The following is a 15,130-nucleotide window of genomic DNA, read 5'->3' as shown; positions in this document are numbered from 1 at the left end:
AGTAACTAATTCAATTAATTAAATAAACAGATAAACAAACAAATGAATAAATAAAATTTTTAAAAACCTCTGGTAGTTAATGAGAGTGAAGTAGCTAACTTCACTCAGAGGGTGGTGAGAATGTGGGATGAGCTGCCAGCACAAGTATTGTATGCAAGCTCAGTTTCAACATTCAAGAGAAGTTTGGATAGCTACATGGATGGCAGGGGTATGGAGGCCTGTGGTCCTGGTGCAGGTCAATAGGAGTAGGCAGCTTAAAAGGTTTGGTGTAGACTAGATGAGCCGAGAGGCCTGTTTCTGTGCTGTATTGTCAGCACACATATCAACAATCTCAATTGATTGAAGTTGCAACCTCAATTGAGATTACTTCCTGTAATGTGGCAACCATAACTCACAAGACTTTAAATGTGATCTAAACAAAGTTTTATGTAGCTGCAACATGACCTGCCAACTTTTATCGTCAGTGACCTGAGCAATTTGCCGTATGCCTTTTTTAACCTCCCTATTGCTACTTTCAGAGAACTGTGGTCTTACACCTCACGATCCTTTTGTTCACCAATGGTCCCCAGGGTCCTGCCATTTACTCTATACCTTCCTCTTACATTTGACCTCCCAAAGTGCAACACCTTGCACTTAGACCAAGTGATCATCAGATGTATGAGCAGAATTAGGCATTCGGCTTATCAAGTCTGCTCTGCCATTCCATCATGGCTGATTTATTATTCCTCTCAACCTCATTCTCCTGCCTTCTCCCAGTGACTTTTGACACCCTTACTAATAAAAACCTATCAACCTCTGCTTGAAATATTTCCCATAACGTGGCATTCACTGCCATCTGTGGCAATGAATTCCACAGATTCATCACCCTCTGGATAAGGAAATTCCTCCTCATCTCTGTTCTAAATGGACGTCCCTCTATTCTGAGAATGTGCCCTTTGGTCCTAGGTGCCCCCTATCAGAAACATATTCTCCATGTCCATTCTGTGTAGGTCTTTCAATATTTGATGGGTTTCAATGGGATCCCCCACTCCATTCTTTTAAACTCCAGCGACTTTGGGTCCAAATGCTCCTCCTACGTTATCCCTTTCATTCCTGGAATCATTCTTGTGAACCTCCTCTGAACCCTTTCCAATGCTAGCACATCTTTTCTTAGATAAGGGGCCCAGAACTGCTCACAATACTCCAAATGCAGTATAACTGATGCCTTATAATCCCACTTGTCTAGATTAATCTCTATTTCCTGTATTTCTGCCCATATTTCCAACTGTTATGATTATGAGGACACGCAGTCCTCTTTTATTGTCGTTTAGTAATGCATGCATTAAGAAATGATACAATATTTCCTCCGGTGTGATATCACAAAACACAGGACAGACCAAGACTGGAAAAAAAAACTAACAAAACCACATAATTATAACATATAGTTACACACTGCAACAATACCATAACTTGATGAAGAAGTCCATGAGCACAGTAAAAGTTCAAAGTCTCTCAAATGTTTGGTATCCTTTGGCAATCTTCCTCACTATCGACACCTCCACCAATTTCTGTGTCCTCTGCAAACTTAATAAGCAGATCACCTACATTTTCATCCAAATAATAATCAGGCCATGGAAATGTAGCGGTTAGCGCTACGCTATTGCAGCTCAGGGCATCAGAGATTGGAGTTAATTTCTGATGTCCTGTGAAAGGAATTTGTACATTTTCCCTCTGAATGCGTGTGTTTCCTCCAGGTGCTCCAGTTTCCTCTAACAGTCCAAAGACATACTGGTTAATATATTAGTTGATCATTGTAAATTATCCTGTGATTAGGCTAGAGTTAATAGATGGGTTGCTGACTGGTGCAGCTTGTTGGGCCAGAATGACCTGTTCTGTGCTGAATCTATAAATAAACAACAGCCATCCAACACTACCCTCAGTCTTCTACTGTTGAATCCAATTTATCAAGTCCCCCATGGATCCCATGTGTCTTAGTCTTCTGGATCTGCCTACCAGGAGGAACCTTGTCACCAGTCACCAAACTATGGAAAGCCAAGTACCTGTAAGTGGGATTAATATAGAGAAGTACTTGATGGATGGCATAGGGATGGTCAGCTGAACAATCCCATTAACTACATACCTGGCTGCCATTGCATCTTGATTAGCCAATCCCTTAATTTACTTTGCCCTCTCACTTTAGCTAGCTCTGTCTTCTTGCCCTCATAACTGCCCTTATTTAAGTTTACAATGCCAGTTGGAGATATTCTTCCCTCACTCAATCTGAGTGTAAAATTCAATCATATTATGATCCCTGCCTCTTATGAGTGTCTCCACTGTAGGGATAATGATTAATTATGTTGCATTGGAAATTAGTAAATTGGTTCATTATTGTCACATGTATTGAGGTCAGTGAATGCCACTCATATAGATCAATTCATCACATCAGTGCATTGAGGTTTCCTCCCACATTCCAAAAAGATGTATGGTTACGGTTAGTAGGTTGTGGGCATGCTGTGTTGGTGTTGGAAGCATGGTGATAATTGCGGGCTGCCCTTGCTGTTTTGATTTGATGCAAACGATGCACTGTATTTCACTGTATGTTTCGATATTTTAGTGTACAAGGGATTTATAAAGCTAAACTCTTTGAATAAAATGTTACCATTACAGAGAAAAAGGCAACACAGACAATGAATAAGGTGCAAGGCCAATACAAAGTAGATTGCGAGATCATTAATCCGTCTTATTATACTGGGGGATTGTTCAACGGTCTTGTAATAGTGGGATAGTAGATGTCCTTGAGCCCGGTAGTATGTGCCTTACAATACCAGATTCAATACCTTGCTCTCTTGTTGGCTCCAAAATGTGCCGTTCCATGAAACGCCCCTAAAAAATAAAACTCTATGAATTCCTCTTCGTGGTTTCCATATTTTCATATTTCCCTACGACACACAAAGAGGCTATTTGACTCATTGAGCTTTCGGAGCAATCCCATCAATCCAAATTATTTCTCTGAGCAACAGACACAAAATACTAGAGGAACTCAGCAGGTCAAACAACATCTATGAAGGGAAATGAACACTCGACATTTCAGATCAAGACCTTTCATCTATATGAAATATTGACCATTCATTTTCCTTCATAGATGCTATCTGACCTGTTAAGTTCCACCAGCATTTGTGTGTGTTACTCAAGATTTCTAGCATCTGCAGAACAGCTTGTGTCTATTATTTCTGTGAGATCTATTATTTTTCCTATGCTCCTCAACTTCTAATATCACTAATCTACACTAGAGCTAATTTACAGCTGCTAATTAACTGACTCACCAGAATGACTTTGGAATATGTGGGGATACCAGAGAAACCAAGAGCAACCCACCCAGTCACAGAGAGAACATATTCCACATAGGCAGGTTTTGCTGTGGAAGGTTAGGATTGAACCTGTGTCAGTGGACCAACACTACCCTTCTGTGCTACTGTACCTTTGTCCATCTAGTCTATGTGTCTGGGATAATACTCTCTCACCCATCTACGTACCTTCCTGGCAGGCTCCCATTATTCCTTCTTTGGTTTCAGATGAGCAGTCTATGTCTGTGGATATGGCGATGGGTGTTGGCAGCATGAGTGACACTAGGGGCTGAGATGGATGATGAAGTTGACATGGTCATGGACAGAAATGTCAATGGGAACAAAACAAGACAGATTATCTTGTACAATTGTCCAGTGTTTGAGGGGTTGGCAAATTGGATCAGAGACAGATATTGACTACTCTATATGTTTTAGCGTAAGAAGAATAAAGCCTCTGCCTCATCAGCCGAGAAGTCTTCGAAATCATCTGCCCATCACGGTAAGTTCAGTATCTAAATGCACGCAGCAGTTACAACATTGTATGTGGATTTATTTCTGTGACAATAATTTTACAAGATGGATGTTTGTTTGTCTGTCTGGCTCAGCTCAGTTTTTGTCTATGCATTGAGCAGTAATGGTAGTGATAAGTTTGAGCATTTACCCTGTTGGCACAGCGCCTTGGAATCCTAAACATCACGGGTTTGCTTCACAGGCTGGATCAAGTTAGTCAATTCTGTTATACTGGGGGGACCACACAGTTGTCCAAATTCCACCAGGGCTAAGCAGTTTAAAAATTCTGATAGGAAGCCAAGCACATTGCAATTTGTAAAGGAGTTGGGGGAAAGTTTTAATAGGAAGGAATTAATTAGACAAGAAACAAACAGGATTCCCAAGATAAACAATCCATCGCAAGCCGTCTCACCATGTTGTAAAACCTAAATCATTCCTGGTTTTGTTTTCGGCAAGATGGATGGGAATGGAAAGTACTTCACGAAAGATTCTACTTCTCTCAGTTATTCTGTTATCATTAATAGAGGACTACAGCACAGAAACAGGCCCTTCAGCCCATTTAGTCTGTGCTGAACTGTTATCCTTCCAGGACCCATTGACCCATACCAGTACTGTAGCCCTCCAAACCCCTTTCATCTACGTACTTGTACAAATTTCTCTTAAATGTTGCAATCATTTAAAGCAATGCCCTTAAAGGTGTTGGTGTATGAGCAGAGGGAATTTGGGGTCCAAGTTCATAGCTCCCTAAAAGTGACTACACCGGTTATGGTGGTTAAGAAGGCATATGGCATGATTGCTTTACTAGTCGAGGCATTGAGTTCAGAAGTCAGGAAGTTAGACCATTCCTGGAGTATTACATACAGTGTTGGTCATCCCATTATAGGAAGAAGGTTGAGGCTTTAGAAAGGGTGAGGAGAGATTTACCAGAATGTTGCCTGGATTTGATGGCATGTGTGAGAGATTAGACAAACTTGGGCTGTTTTCTCTGGAGCAGTGGAAGCAATGGGGAGATCTGATAGAGATTTATTTAGGAGAGGCATAGATAGAGTAGACAGACGGTATCTTTTTCCCATGGTTAGACGTACCACAGGGTATACTTTTAAGGTGTGGGGGGGGTAATTTCAAAGGAGATGTGAGGAGTAAGTTTTTACGCAGAGAGTAGTGGGTGCCTAGAATGTGCTGCCTGGGGTGGTAGTAGAGGCATTAGAGAATTTTAAAAGACATTTAGATGGGCACGTGAATGTGAGGAAAATGGAAGGATATGGACATTGTATGTAAAAGATTAGTATGGTTGGCCATTTGATTTAATTGGTTTGGCATAACTTTGCAGGCGGAAGGGCCTGTTCCTGTGTTCTGGGGCACAGGAGAACAAGGGGTGATTTGAAAGAGGTATAAAAATGATGAGTGGTATAGGGTAGGTGCAAGCAGACATTTTCCACCGAAGGTGGGTGAGACTAGGTCTAGAGGTCATAGATTAAGGGTGAAATATGGAATGTTTAAGGGGAACCTGAGGGGGATCTTCTTCACTCAGAGGGTGGTGTGAATGTGGAATGAGCTGTCTGTGGAAGTAATGGATGTGGGCAACACACAGAAAGTGCTGAAGGAACTCAGCAGGCCAGGCAGCATCTATGGAAAAGAGAACAGTCAACATTTTGGGCCAAGACCCTTCAGCAGGACTAGAGGGAAAAAACAGATGAGAAGATTTTAAATGAAGTGACACAGAAATTGAGCATAAAAGATGATTTGAGGTAGTAATGATCTTATTGAGTGGTAGAGCAGGCTTGAAGGACTGAATAGTGTAATACTATTTGTTAGAGAACATAGAACATTACAGCACAGTACAGTCCATTCAACCCATGATGTTGTACTGACCTTTTCACCTACTTTAAGATCAATCTAACCCTTCCCTCCTAGTGGGGCATATGCTACTGACAACAGCTCACCAGATTCCTCTTGCCTGGGCCATTCTTTCAGGTTGTCCCCAGGTGTAGCCCATCTTTGAAGATCCTTCCCCTCCGAGGAATGAGGTTTCTGGAGCTTTGTCGGCATTTCTGTATCACTGGGACGTTTAACGGATGCCCAACTTCTTCCTACATCGCCCTCCATTTTTCCTCCATCCGTGTGTCTATCTAAGAGTCTCTTAAATGTCCCTAATGTATCTGCCTCAGCCAGCACCCTGACATGTGTTCCATGCACTCACCACTCCGTTTAAAAAAACCCGCCTCTGTAATTCCCCTGTACCGTCACGTTATAAATGTTGATTTTCCAGATGTATACCCTAGAGTATTTTAATAGATTCTAAGATCTGACTGTTATTGATTTGCACAGATCAGAATAAATCAGCAGCTTTGAGCAAAACCATCCAGAAGGAAGAAGAACTAAGCCAGAACTTAGCACCATTGCTGCATCCTGTGGACTCCTTGGCACCACCTGGAGATTCACTGAGTGAAATAAGTGAACACGGTTAGACTGGTTTTATTAGTACACTTGAGATTTCGTAATACACAACTTTCATAGTGGGATACAATTCCAGTTCTAATCGGTAGGAGTCATTGAAACAAGAAATAATACAATCTAAACCAAACTGTTACATCTTTAGAAGGTTTTGTCTTTCACAAATATGTTACTAAGATTACTAGATTTAGATTCATTTACCACATATACATTGAAGCATACAGTGAAGCACACATAAAATGCTGGAGGAACTCAGCAGGTCAGGCAGCATCTGTGGGAGGGAATAAACAGTCGACGTTTCGGGCCAAGACATGGAAGGGAAGATAGATAGATACTTTATCGATCCCAAAGGATCAATACAGTGTCACAGTAGAACATAGAACATAGAATAGTACAGCACAGTTCAGGCCCTTCGGCCCACAATGTTGTGCCGACCCTCAAAACCTGCCTCCCCTATAAGACGCCACCTTTAATTCCTCCAAATGCTTGTCTATTAGTCTCTTAACCTTCACTAGTGTATCTGCCTCCACCACTGACTCAGGCAGTGCATTCCACGCACCAACCACTCTCTGAGTAAAAAACCTTCCTCTAATATCTCCCTTGAACTTCCCACCCCTTACCTTAAAGCCATGTCCTCTTGTGTTGAGCAGTGGTGCCCTGGGGAAGAGGTGCTGGCTACCCACTCTATCTATTCCTCTTATTATCTTGTACACCTCTATCATGTCTCCTCTCATCCTCCTTCTCTCCAAAGAGTAAAGCCCTAGCTCCCTTAATCTCTGATCATAATGCATACTCTCTAAACCAGACAGCATCCTGGTAAATCTCCTCTGTACCCTTTCCAATGCTTCCACATCCTTCCTATAGTGAGGTGACCAGAACTGGACATAGTACTCCAAGTGTGGCCTAACTAGAGTTTTATAGAGCTGCATCATTACATCGCGACTCTTAAACCCTATCACTCGACTTATGAAAGCTAACACCCCATAAGCTTTCTTAACTACCCTATCCACCTGTGAGGCAACTTTCAGGGATCTGTGGACATGTACCCCGATATCCCTCTGCTCCTCCACACTACCAAGTATCCTGCCATTTACTTTGTACTCTGCCTTGGAGTTTGTCCTTCCAAAGTGTACCACCTCACACTTCTCCGGGTTGAACTCCATCTGCCACTTCTCAGCCCACTTCTGCATCCTATCAATGTCTCTCTGCAATCTTTGACAATCCTCTACACTATCTACAACACCACCAACCTTTGTGTTGTCTGCAAACTTGCCAACCCACCCTTCTACCCCCACATCCAGGTCGTTAATAAAAATCACGAAAAGTAGAGGTCCCAGAACAGATCCTTGTGGGACACCACTAGTCACAATCCTCCAATCCGAATGTACTCCCTCCACCACCACCCTCTGCCTTCCACAGGCAAGTCAATTCTGAATCCACCTGGCCAAACTTCCCTGGATCCCATGCCTTCTAACTTTCTGAATAAGCCTACTGTGTGGAACCTTGTCAAATGCCTTACTAAAATTCATATAGATCACATCCACTGCACTACCCTCATCTATATGCCTGGTCACCTCCTCAAAGAACTCTATCAGGTTTGTTAGACACGATCTGCCCTTCACAAAGCCATGCTGACTGTCCCTGATCAGACCATGATTCTCTAAATGCCTATAGATCCTATCTCTAAGAATCTTTTCCAACAGCTTTCCCACCACAGACGTAAGGCTCACTGGTCTATAATTACCCGGACTATCCCTACTGCCTTTTTTGAACAAGGGGACAACATTCGCCTCCCTCCAATCCTCCGGCACCATTCCCGTGGACAATGAGGACATAAAGATCCTAGCTAGAGGCTCAGCAATCTCTTCTCTCACCTCATGGAGCAGCCTGGGGAATATTCCGTCAGGCCCCGGGGACTTATCTGTCCTAATGTATTTTAACAACTCCAACACCTCCTCACCCTTAATATCAACATGCTCCAGAACATCAACCTCACTCATATTGTCCTCACCATCATCAAGTTCCCTCTCATCGGTGAATACCGAAGAGAAGTATTCATTGAGGACCTCGCTCACTTCCACAGCCTCCAGGCATATCTTCCCACCTTTATCTCTAATCGGTCCTACCTTCACTCCTGTCATCCTTTTTTTCTTCACATAATTGAAGAATGCCTTGGGTTTTTCCTTTACCCTACTCGCCAAGGCCTTCTCATGCCCCCTTCTTGCTCTTCTCAGCCCCTTCTTAAGCTCCTTTCTTGCTTCCCTATATTCCTCAATAGACCCATCTGATCCTTGCTTCCTAAACCTCATGTATGCTGCCTTCTTCCACCTGACTAGATTTTCCACCTCACTTGTCACTCATGGTTCCTTCACCCTACCATTCTTTATCTTCCTCACCGGGACAAATTTATCCCTAACATCCCGCAAGAGATCTCTAAACATCGACCACATGTCCATAGTACATTTCCCTGCAAGAACATCATCCCAATTCACACCCGCAAGTTCTAGCCTTATAGCCTCATAATTTGCCTTTCCCCAATTAAAAATTTTCAATAGTTGTTCAAAAATTTTCAAAACTTGCTCAATAGTGGAGAGGGCTTTGCCTGTGATTGAAGAGGCTATACCCACCACTTTTTGTAGACTCTTGCGTTCCTGGGCATTGGTGTTTCTATTCCAGGCTATGATGCCATCAGTCAGAGTACTCTCCACAGTGCATACATAGAAGTTTGTCAAAGCTTTAGATGACATGGTGGGCTCTGACCTCACAATCTACCTCGCTACGACTTTGCACCTTACTGTCTATGTACACTGCACTTTCTCTGTAGCTGTTACGCTTTATTCTGCATTCTTTTTATTATTTTCCCTTGTTCTACTTCAATGTACTGATGTGATGAAATGATGTCTGTGGATGGCATGCTAGACAGGTTGTTCACTGTACCTTATACACATGACCATAATGTTACACGGATCTACCCCTTAGTAAAAATGATCATCTCAATGTGTACTTAAAAATGTATAAATTATTATAGTTTTATACATATAAAAAAATGGAAAAGGTTACATGTGTGAAAAAAGTACATGATATTTGTGAATTCGTTATCCAAATAAAAATAAAATATATTAAAAAAATGATCAGGGAGGCACAGAGAGAATCTGTAATTAACAACAAGTATCTTTATTGTCTCAAGGGAAGAACACAAGAATTTACACAATCGGGTACTTGTGTGCTCACTAGTTTTCCTGACCCTCCATGAACAGTCTAAGAATAGAAAAGATAATACCAGTTAAAAAAGAGTCTCTGCTGGCCATGTGTTCCTTATAGTCCTGTTTCAAATCTCTACATTCATGAGGCACTTCACATCCACAATGGTGGGTCTCTAGATAGTATAAAAACCTCTGCTTTTATGCTCATTCTTTACCAATTCAAATGTTGCATTTCATTGTTATTGACTACAGGTCATGTGACTGACCTTTAACACCTTTTATTAGCTCTGCTTCAAGCCAGCATCCATTTATTGCCCTCTTTCCTGCAAGTGACAATTGACAACTTGTCCTGCCCAAGGGTTTCAGCCCAAATAGATGAGTTCCTCCAGCATTTTGTGTGTGTTGCTCAGATTTCCAGCATCTGCAGATTTTCTCTTGTTTGTGATAACTTATATCTCTTGGTTCTCTTCAGTAACCAGCTCAAATCTCCCAGGGCAGAAACAGTCACAAACCTGCATGTTATACTATATCAAAGAACTCCTCTCAAGTAACTTCTTATTTGGAAATGGTCCCTAGTCCAGCATATTATCTGGAACATCACTGTGTCTACTTTAAAACACTGACATTTTATATTTTGTGTTTTTTTTTGGTTGCTGTTCCTTTTCTGTTTTGCTGTGCAAGGGGAGAGAGTTTGTGGGGTTGATGTTCTGTTAGTTAGTTGTGTGGAGAGGGATTATTTTTGGGAGTTGGTGTTCTTCCATTTTGTGTGGGGTAGGGGGGTTGGAGGATTGATGATTTGGTTGCCATTCTTTTTTGTGCAAGGGGGTGGGTTTGATGTTTCTCTCTGAACAACTTTCATGTTCTTTCTTTGTTTTGTGACTATCTGAAGAAGACAAATTTCAGAGTTTTCTATGGATACATGTTTTGATAATAAATGAACCTTTGAACTTTTAATCAAACCAAGTGATTTTAGCTCACAAAATGGAGGACGTAAAACTGTTTCACAAAATGGCAGCCTCCATTCCCAAGCACTTGGCAAGAACAAAAATAATTGGTCTGTCTGCTTCCTCTGCCCTTGATTTATTTGAATTCACTGATTTATAGACAGAAGTTCTTTCTGGCCAACAATAATAGATCAATTTACCAATTTAAACATTCACAATCGTCCTTATGCACTCATAGACTTACACACAGTCCTGCTGCCCCCTGTACAAGAAGCTAGATCTAGACTCAGTGTTTAAATCTTCAAGTGTTATATGAAATAATAGAAGGACATCAATTAATGTAAAAGCCCGAGCATTTTTCTCACAGTTCTTAATTAGATTGTCACAAAGTATTTACTTCCAGGAAGTAAAGCTCTTTAAAGCTTGGAAACTTTAGTGAGGATGCAGAGAAGATCTACGAGGATGCTTCCTGGATGAGAGAGTAAGTGTTTTGATAATAGGTTGGGTGAGCTAAGGCTTTTCACTTTGGAACAGAGAAGGATGAGATGCTGTGGCATGTTCCCCATTCCTTTTCAGTCCTGAAGAAGAGTCTAGGCCCGAAATGTTGACTGTTTATTCATTTCCGTAGATGCTGCCTGACCTGCCTGAGTTTCTCCAGCATTTTGTGACTGTTGCTTAGAATGAGAGGTGACTTGATAGAGGTGTATAAGATGATAAAAGGCACAGATTGAATGGACAGCCAGAGTCTTTTTCCCAGGGCAGAAATGGCTAATACAAGGGGGTATAATTTTAAGGTGTTTGGAGGAAAGTATGGGGGTGGTGTCAGAGGTAAGTTTTTTTTGATACAGAGAGTGGTAGGTGTGTGGAGTATGCTGTCAGGAGTGGTGGTAGCGACAAATACATTAGGGGCACTTATGAAACTCTTAGATAGGTACATTGAGGATAGAAAGATGGAGGGCTATTTAGGAGGGAAGGGATAAATTGATCTTAGAGTTGGTTAAAGGCCAACGCACGTCATGGGCCAAAGAGCCTGTACTGTGCTGTAGTGTTCTGTGTTCTGTGTTCTTACCAGTTTTTATCTCCACGAGTAAATCTGTGATGTTATTTTTGTTTTCATTTAGGCAAAGCAGCAGAAGTTCTGCTACAGGTGTCCAGGCCTGAAGAAGCTTTGGAAGAGAAGGTTCTAACTGTGAAGGTCCCCAGTCCAAAGCCTGTGGTCAAGTCAGGGTCTGAGTTGGAATTCTGGTTGAGTCAAATCTGTTTCTTCTTCATGAAGAGGTTGTTTCCTGCCTTTGAGCACGCCGAGGTTTTGAAGTTAGAGGCAAAGAGAGACATGGTGAGAGAGAATGAGCTGGCTCACCAAGCAAGGATGGAAGCAGAAGCAAGAGCAAGGTTGGTGTCCCTGGATTTACTGGGAAATATTAAACTAACTGCAGCAAGGGGATTCCACTCCTTATAGTGGGTGTGGGGTGGATTTACCTTGGCCTAACCTGAAGTGAGTTTTTCCACCATGTTGATATCCTGTCCGAAAGTTTGATCCCAAGTATCAAGGGAGATCTCTTGTTCCTGATGGTATGTTTGTCAGGTAGCAACTACGGAGGGGTATAAATAGTAGACATTTCGGGCAGGGGGACTTCATCAGCACTGGAAAGGAAGGGGGAAGAAGCCAGAATAAGAAGGTGGGGGAGAGGGGAAAGAGCACAAGCTGGAAGGTGACAGGTGAGACCAGGTGAGGGCCTGCCAGCTTGTACTCCTTCCCCTTCCTCCACCTTCTTATTCTGGTTCTTCCCCCTCCCTTTCCAGCCGTGATGAAGGCTGTCAGCCCAAAGTGTTGACTCTTTATTCCCCTCCATCGATGCTGCCTGACTCGGTGAGTTCCTCCAGCATTTTGTGTGTGTCATCCATTAGAGGCTTCTTTCCTCGCTATTCTCTGAAAGAATTTTAAGTACTACACTTTGATAGTGTGTTTGTTTATAACTTCGGAAATTTGCCACACAGGAAGAGTCCATTTGGTTCATTGCTATTCCATTCCTTACTAGTAATATCAAAATCTAGTCGATAGGGTGATACTACAAATCAAAAATCCAGCCCCACTTTTTCTCTGAAAACCAATCTGTCCCTCTGTTTCAGACCTTCGTCTGATTCGCCATTAACAAGTACAGTGTCTTTCCCCAACCCCCGCCTTCCTCAACCTAGCAGTACTTCATTTATTTTTTGAGATACAGCATGGAATAGGCCCTTCCAGCCCTTCAAGACGTGCTGCCCAGCGACCCCCAGGGCAATTTACAATGACCAATTAACCTACCAAACGGTCCGGGATAGATCTTCAGAGATGTTGGCACCAAGAAACTTGAAGCAGCTCATCCTTTCCACTGCTGATCCCTCAATGAGGGCTGGTGTGTGTTCCCTCAACTTCCCTTTCCTGAAGTACTCAATAATTCTTTGGTCTTACTGATGTTGAGTGTGAAGTTATTGTTGTGACACCACTCAACCAGCTGATCCAGCACTCTTCAGTGCGTCCTCTCATCAACATGTGCCATTTCTCTAAGGGGATTGCTCAACCACTCCTCACTCATGTTTGCTGTGTAGAATTACCTCGAAGCTTGTTGTGCTAAGGAAAAGAACTCCGAACATTGTTAGTAAAGGAGTCTTTTCTTTCCTAAATGACCGTGTCTGTGCACCCATTTTTAAATTAAAAACTGGCTGAGTGGTGTCACAATAGCAACCTCTTACTCAATGTCAATAAAACCAAAGAGCTGATTATTGACTCCAGGAGGAGGAAACCAGAGGTCTTTCAGCCAGTCCTTTCATGTGGCGAGGGTCAGTATCTTTAAATTCCTCGGTGTTATCATTTCAGAGGACCTGTCCTGTGCCCAACACACAAGTGTAATTATGAAGAAAGCACGGCAACGCCTCTACTTCCTTTGAAGTTTGCGAAGATTTAGCATGACATCTAAAACTTTGACGAACTTCTATAGTTGTGTGGTAGAACGTATATCAATTGGCTGCATCACAGCCTGGTACGGAAACACTAATGACTTTGAAGAGAAAATCCAACAAAAAGCAGTGGAGATGACCCATTCCATCATGGGCAGAGCCCTCGTCACCACTGAGCACATCTACACGGAGCGTTGGCACAGGAAAGCACCATCCACCCAGGACATGCTGTCTTCTCGCTGCTGCTATAAGGATGAAGGTATAGGAGCTTCAGGACTCGAACCACTAGCTTCAGGTATTGTTACTACCCCTCAACCATCAGGCTGTTGAACCAAAGGGACAGCACAGCAGCGTCGTGGTTAGCACAATGCTTTACAGTACAAGCAACTCGAATTCAATTCCTTATTGATTACAATATGCCAGCAAGAAAATGAATCTCAGGGTTGTATATGGTGACATATATGTACTTTGATAATAAGTTTACTTTGAACTCTGAGAAACATCTTGGTAGAATTGTAAAACGCAAACACGAGGAATTCTGCAGATGCTGGAAATTCAAGCAACACACATCAAAGTTGCTGGTGAACGCAGCAGGCCAGGCAGCATCTCTAGGAAGAGGTACAGTCGATGTTTCAGGCTGAGACCCTTCGTCAGGACTAACTGAAAGAAGAGCTAGTAAGAGATTTGAAAGTGGGAGGGGGAGATCCAAAATGATAGGAGAAGACAGGAGGGGGACGGCTGGAGCCAAGAGCTGGACAGGTGATTGACAAAGGGGATATGAGAGGATCATTCTTTCTCCCTCTGTCCCTCTGACTATACCCCTTGCCCATCCTCTGGGCTTTTTCCCCCTCCCCCTTTTCTTTCTCCCCCGACCTCCTGTCCCATGATCCTCTCATATCCCTTTTGCCAATCACCTGTCCAGCTCTTGGCTCCATCCCTCCCCCTCCTGTCTTCTCCTATCATTTTGGATCTCCCCCTCCCCCTTTCAAATTTCTTACTAGCTCTTCCTTCAGTTAGTCCTGACGAAGGGTCTCGGCCCGAAACATCGACTGTACCTCTTCCTAGAGATGCTGCCTGGCCTACTGCATTCACCAGCAACTTTGATGTGTGTTTTTTATATCATTGTAGTGAGTTGTTGGAATTTGAAATTTGACAGTAACTCACTCTTACACAGCTGCCTAACCTTCCGTCATGTCACGACAACCATGTAGTTTGTTCTGATGTGATTGCAGGTCGAAAGGGACAGCTGTAAAATGCAGCACAAAGAACGAATTACCATTGAATGTTGAGAATACTGGCTCACTAAGTGATGAAGAAGATAAAATTTCTGCTCCAACACGCAAGGACATTTTTTCTGCAATACCTACCAAGAAAAGCAGTGCAGTCAAAAAGAAGAAAAGAACCATCTGAGCCAGTTCCTTACCTATAAACTAGGATCAATTTTAATAAACCATAATACTCCACTAACTTTTACACTTTCTTGGAAATGTAAAATTGTATTTTAGGAAAAGAGTTAGCAGTCTTGCTATATAAATGTGTCATACCAAGGCTGATGCTTAAGGTATCTTGGTGGAATATATGTTCTATTTAATAAATGTTCTAAAATCTCTCTATGGTTGTGTTTTTGGCATCTTATCTAATCATTTCCGCACTGAAGATTCTCTATCCTCCATTTCTGGTCACTGCTGGTGGCCATGACTTTGACTGCCCAGACTACAGGGTCTTGGAATCACAATCTACGTCTGTCCACTTTACATTC

The 15,130-nt window shown here is 42.4% G+C and overlaps 1 protein-coding gene across 1 annotated transcript in view; it reads left to right on the top strand.

Moving 5' to 3' along the window:
* The window catches only part of rsph10b (radial spoke head 10 homolog B), a 69,696-nt gene extending 54,879 nt beyond the window's left edge, over window positions 1-14,817 (top strand). Inside the window, exons 17-20 of the mRNA XM_063057525.1 lie at window positions 3,759-3,822; window positions 6,162-6,296; window positions 11,556-11,826; window positions 14,604-14,817. Coding sequence (XP_062913595.1) covers window positions 3,759-3,822; window positions 6,162-6,296; window positions 11,556-11,826; window positions 14,604-14,781 — 648 coding nt within the window. The 3' untranslated portion in view covers window positions 14,782-14,817. The remainder of the gene's footprint in view (window positions 1-3,758; window positions 3,823-6,161; window positions 6,297-11,555; window positions 11,827-14,603) is intronic.
* The last annotated feature ends 313 nt before the right edge of the window (window positions 14,818-15,130 follow it).

Source organism: Mobula hypostoma, chromosome 9 (genome assembly GCF_963921235.1).
Source record: "Mobula hypostoma chromosome 9, sMobHyp1.1, whole genome shotgun sequence".
NCBI lineage: Eukaryota > Metazoa > Chordata > Chondrichthyes > Myliobatiformes > Myliobatidae > Mobula > Mobula hypostoma.
This window is presented reverse-complemented; position numbering and strand designations above follow the sequence as displayed.